The 4906-nt window shown below is 35.7% G+C and overlaps 2 protein-coding genes and 1 long non-coding RNA gene across 5 annotated transcripts in view; 1 reads left to right on the forward strand and 2 right to left on the reverse strand.

Annotated features, from left to right (window-relative positions):
- Window positions 30-440, reverse strand: LOC110271018. Its single transcript, XR_002360967.1, has 3 exons — window positions 397-440; window positions 218-313; window positions 30-95 (listed from the first exon to the last, which is right to left on the reverse strand). It is a non-coding gene; the product is annotated as an uncharacterized LOC110271018 (long non-coding RNA).
- On the reverse strand, window positions 1649-2970 carry LOC110271017. Of its 2 annotated transcripts, XR_002360966.1 has the most exons (3): window positions 2768-2970; window positions 2162-2654; window positions 1649-2089 (listed from the first exon to the last, which is right to left on the reverse strand). XR_002360966.1 is itself a non-coding variant. In XM_021121094.1 (2 exons), exons 1-2 carry the CDS (start codon window positions 2967-2969, stop codon window positions 2368-2370), a joined length of 489 nt encoding a protein of 162 aa, XP_020976753.1. In that variant the 5' UTR covers window position 2970; the 3' UTR covers window positions 1649-2367. The 2 variants fall into 2 exon arrangements, 1 of the variants encoding a protein (XP_020976753.1); XM_021121094.1 differs by having other exon boundaries at window positions 1649-2654.
- LOC110262352 overlaps window positions 4221-4906 on the forward strand; it is a 7627-nt gene continuing 6941 nt past the window's right edge. The window contains exons 1-2 of one of the 2 annotated variants that reach the window (XM_021121092.1): window positions 4221-4448; window positions 4552-4785. The gene's annotated coding sequence lies outside the window, so the exon portion shown is untranslated. The remainder of the gene's footprint in view (window positions 4449-4551; window positions 4786-4906) is intronic. The other variant, XM_021121093.1, reaches the window with a different exon arrangement.

Genomic DNA, 4906 nt, shown 5'->3' on the forward strand with positions numbered 1-4906 from the left:
AAAGATTGATTTTAGTCTGATGAACTTACATTTTAGTTGGAGCTGGGGGAATCGTGGGTGTGGTCTCTTGAAGTTGTTTGGGGGTTTCAGGAGTGCTGCAAGTTACAAAAAAATTAATCACGGCGTAAAAAAACTAATCAGGAACAATATACACCCAAACTGTTAGCTAATATACACCCAAACTCTAAACAAATATACACTCAATACTATTTCTTACGTTTCTATAGTCCCTTCAATCTGTAGCATAGGGGTTGGTTCAAAATCTGTCTCAGTGGTTGTTTGGGATGCCGGCACAAAAACCTGAATTGGGACTCTAAACAAGAAGAAAAATGAAAGGTTAACAACGCCTTTGAAAATAATAAGGTTATAAGGTTGAAATATTATTGAAAAACTCACATTGCAAGCGCTTTCGACGGTGTCTGTTCCCTCACAACCATCATATTCGAATCAGACGGACTCAACCTAAAATACACCCAAAGAAAGTCAAAAAATACACCCGAACAATTCAAAAAGAAGACAGGCTTTGTTTTTTGAGAACTTACATACTTGCAGTTTTTTCTTTTTTTTCTGCCTTTTTTTTCTTGAATAAAATAATAAAGGGCTTTTTTTTTCTAAAAAAAATATATACATAATTAGAAGTAGAAGGGTAATAGAAGAACAAAAGTAACAGTTATTTGAAAGAGAAATTACATACTCTGTGACGGCTGGTTTACACTACTCTGTTCTGTGCGTCCTTGAGAGGAAGGAGCATCACTTCCCAAGTTCACAGCCGGTATTCTAAAACAGATTTGATGTTATTCAGACAAAATAAGATATAGGTAAAATACACTCAAATGAATGCACAAGATACAACCAACCGAATGGACAATATACACCCAACACAACAAACGAAATATCCCAACTTAATAAACAACATACACCCAACTTGATCAACACAATACACCGAAATGGTTCCACAAAATACACCCAAATCATGATAACAATATTTTATTAAATAATAAAGCTTCTTACGTTTCAGACGACACATAGCGACCTTCTGTCGATCGCAGGTCAGCTTGGTTCTCCCTGCAAAACAAGAAACAATTATTAGCATACAAAACACACCAAAATATGAAATAGACAGCCCAGCAAGACATACCCCTCTGCAGCAGATTTATCAACATTTTCCCTTAGCCATTCATCTAGTTCGTCACTTGATATTTCATAAGTCTCACTACATTCATAAAAGAAGATGTTAACAAAAATAATTATGATGATAGACGATAATATAGCTTACGAGGTACTGTACCCGTCAAAGTATTGATCTTCTTTAGGAGGTGAATCCTCCACAACAACTTTTTTCTTTTTTAGTTGTGTTCTGGGTGGAAAAAAAAGAGTACCAATCAGAAATAAAAAATTAATTTTATCACAGAATATATATGCAAAGAAGTGCTTACTTTTTTGGTATTGTTTTTGTTTTTTTCTTCTCCTTCTCCTTTTCTGCAGGTGATGATTCTTCGCTCCTATAAGTTAATAATAGACACTTCAGTTAATACACGAAATCTTTATAATGAAGCCAAAAGAAATGAGTAATAATTTCAGGACATTACTCATCACTTGGTTCAGATTCAGATTCTGAATCAGAATCTGACTCCTCTTGCCTCTGCTTTCTTTTTCTGGAGTCCATTCTGGAAGGCAAACAATTATTATTTAGAACATACTAAAAATACACCCAAATGAATTCACAATATACACCCAACTGAATATACAATATACATCCAACGCAGCAAACGAACACACCCAGCTTAATAAACTACACACACCCAACGTGATCAACAAAATACACCCAACTCGAAAAAGAAATTACACCCAAGTATGGTACTTACTATTTTCCCTTTTTGCTGGGGTGTTTTCTTCCTGAATCCTCTGAGTCTTCTTGAGTCTCAGACTCAGAGGTAGAAGCGTCAATGTCAGTAGCTGTTTCTGTCTCCGAAGACGATGTTGGACTCGCCTTCCTTTTTTTGTTTTTTTTATTTCTTTTTTTTTTCTTTTTTTTCTTTTTTTTTTTCATTTTTTCTCTTGCTCTTGTCTCCGCCATCTTCACAATCCCCTGAAACATTAGATATTTTAGCTAGCAGCATTCAGGTAAATAAAATACAAGCAACATATTATGTTTACTTACCAAAATTTCCTCTCTTTCTGCAGTCATTCTTTCCACCAACTGCTCCTTAGTCCAGTTGGTAATCCAAGGCTTTGGTGGTCTTTCAGCCCTCTTCTTGCCTTTGTTTTCAGAAAGATGAAAGTATATTATCATCAGGGCAAAGAGGCAGCCATCAATTGCCTTCTTCTTCTTCTCCTGGTAGTCTGTGATGCCCTTGATCATGAAGGTCAAAACATGCCCCCCCTCCAGTTTCTCTCCGATATGCCGTCCATCTTAAAAATTGGGGCCAGGTGCACGGGTGATATTTTGTTTATCGTCGTTGGCAAAAGAAACGCCATCTGTATGTAGAGGATGAATATCCTCTTGAACATCAGGCGTTCCTCTTCGTTGCCAACGCCGATTTCCATCATTTCATCGGTAAGACTTTTGAGGGTCTTACCCTGGAATCTTCTATAAATTATTTTGTCATCATCAGAAAGTTGCTTATACTCAACTTTCTCAGGAAACAGATTTCCTACAAAAAGGAAAACAACAAAGTATCAAAGTCGGTTCAAATACACCCAAGCATCAACCTTAAATACACCTAAGCATGAACTTAATATACACCTATAATTTTGAGCTAGTTACCTGTTGCATTGATGCCAAGCGCATCACCTATTGTTTTTGGTGTTATTTGGAAAGAACCATATCCTGTCTTCAGTCTGTTCTCCCCAAGTTTGAAGTTGTTTGCCAGTTCCCTTAAGAGTTGGTGATCCACCCTGAGTGGTGGGATGTGCATCAACCCACTGAATCCGAGATCCCTCACAATTGCCTTCTTCTCCTCAGTCATGTTTCTGAACTTATCACTCAGGAGATGTATGGCACACTTAAGGTCTTTTATTTTGTTTCTTGCTGCCATTTTCTCTGAAACGAAAAATACACCCAAAGACATCAGTACGATACACTCATATATATGAGTCAGATACACCCATTAATAACAGTAAGATACACCCATAGATATGATTCAGATACACTCATTGATAACAGTGAGATACACCCATAGATATGATTCAGATAAATCCATATATATCAGTCAGGTATCACTCAAACATGCTTCAATATCAAATTAATTGAGATATCAGTAAGATACACGCATATATGAGTCAGATACACCCATTGATAACAGTAAGATACACCCATATGTAAGAATCAGATACACCCATTGATAACAGTGAGATACACCCATAGATATTATTCAGATACATCCATATATATCAGTCAGATATCAGTCAAACATGCTTCAATATCAAGCCACATTACAAGTTCAAGTAGTATACACCCCCAATCTACGGAATAAACCCCCAAAAATCAACAACAATAGCAGGAGAACTTAGAACAAGAACGTAGAACGACGTAGAACTTAGAAGAACGACGTAGAACTTAGAATAGTGTAACAAAGAAGCAAGAAATAAACCCTAGAAGAACGACGTAGAAGAAAAGTAAAATATACAGGAATCTTAACGAACTTACGTTGAGTATTGTTGCTTTGCTTCAGATTCTTCACGGAGAGTTTGATGGTGTTTTGATGGAGGTTTCGAAGAACGATTTGTATATTTTGAACTTTGATTTTCGCTCGAAAATGGAAGGGTTTCCTTGTTTTCGAAGCGTTTTGAGAAGTGGAAGAAGTGGAAGAGTTTCCCATACGTAACGGTTGTAGTGTTGAGCGCGTGATTTTGACGCGCCATATTATCTCTCTTTATGCGCATGGCTTCTATTTGGGCTGGGCCAACTTGTAAGTTTGTAAGCTTGTATGTGTAGCCCAGCTCTAAAAAAATATGAACACATAGCTTATCATAACAAAGGGACTAGAGGAGTTAAGGTTATGTTGTGGCTGCGGTTTTTAGGTCATGGGATTGGTTTAATTTAGGATTTTTAAAAAAATCGGTTCAATTTGATTAAAATTTTCCTTATTAAAATAAAAACCAAATTGAATCGCAAAAATAATTACAAAATATCATTTCTTTGATTTTTTCAATTTTTTATTTGTTCCGTTATTAGTTTTTTTTGTTCGAATAGTCAATTTTATTTGAATTGGATTGATTTTGAACCCCCTAAAAGCAGCAATCATTATTTATTTATTTAGATTGTGGTGAGTTATTATTCCATTCTCAACTCAAACCCGTGGCTGCACAAGTAAAGAATCCAACTACTTTTTCCTTCTCCTTCTTCTTCTTCTTCGCTTATTCTTCCTCTCCCTCTTCAGCTTTGAAGAGTCCACCTGCTCTATACCTCAGCTCGTTCAAGAATTTAACTACTGTTCACATTTTGGGTACGTTTTCTCAACCATTTACATATACACATTATTTCCGGCTACTTAATTAGACACTTTAATATTAGAGTATTGGTGTTGTTCTATGTCTGTTTCTGTGCAGATTGACAACTTCATAGGAGGAAACCTGCCATTCAAACTAAACTTTACTTTCAGTTTCGTTTTTTCTATTTTTATGGCAAGTAAAATATATATATATGAAGGCTCCAAAAAGATAACCACCATGGAATTGGAATCCATCTGCTAGTGTGGGTTCCACCATACTAGCAACCACGTTTAAAAATTCGTATACTAGTATTTTTTTTATTGAAACGGGGCATTAACTGAAATGCCTAAGGTAACTTGGATCTTCAAACTCTTCTTTTATAGTAGTCAATTTAGTTGGTACAGTAGTAAGTTTACTAATTTGTATTAAGAATTTAAATTTCAAATTTACAATAAATTAATCATTAACCTGT

This window comes from Arachis ipaensis, chromosome B04 (genome assembly GCF_000816755.2).
Source record: "Arachis ipaensis cultivar K30076 chromosome B04, Araip1.1, whole genome shotgun sequence".
Taxonomy (NCBI): domain Eukaryota; kingdom Viridiplantae; phylum Streptophyta; class Magnoliopsida; order Fabales; family Fabaceae; genus Arachis; species Arachis ipaensis.

What these genes read in the sequence shown, in the direction of transcription:
- LOC110271017 (XM_021121094.1), bottom strand. Translation starts at nt 2,969, where the DNA reads ATGACTGAGGAGAAGAAGGCAATTGTGAGGGATCTCGGATTCAGTGGG. An exon ending in GCTTGGCATCAATGCAACAG is followed by an intron (nt 2,655 to 2,767) that starts GTAACTAGCTCA and finishes TCCTTTTTGTAG; the next exon opens with GAAATCTGTTTCCTGAGAAA.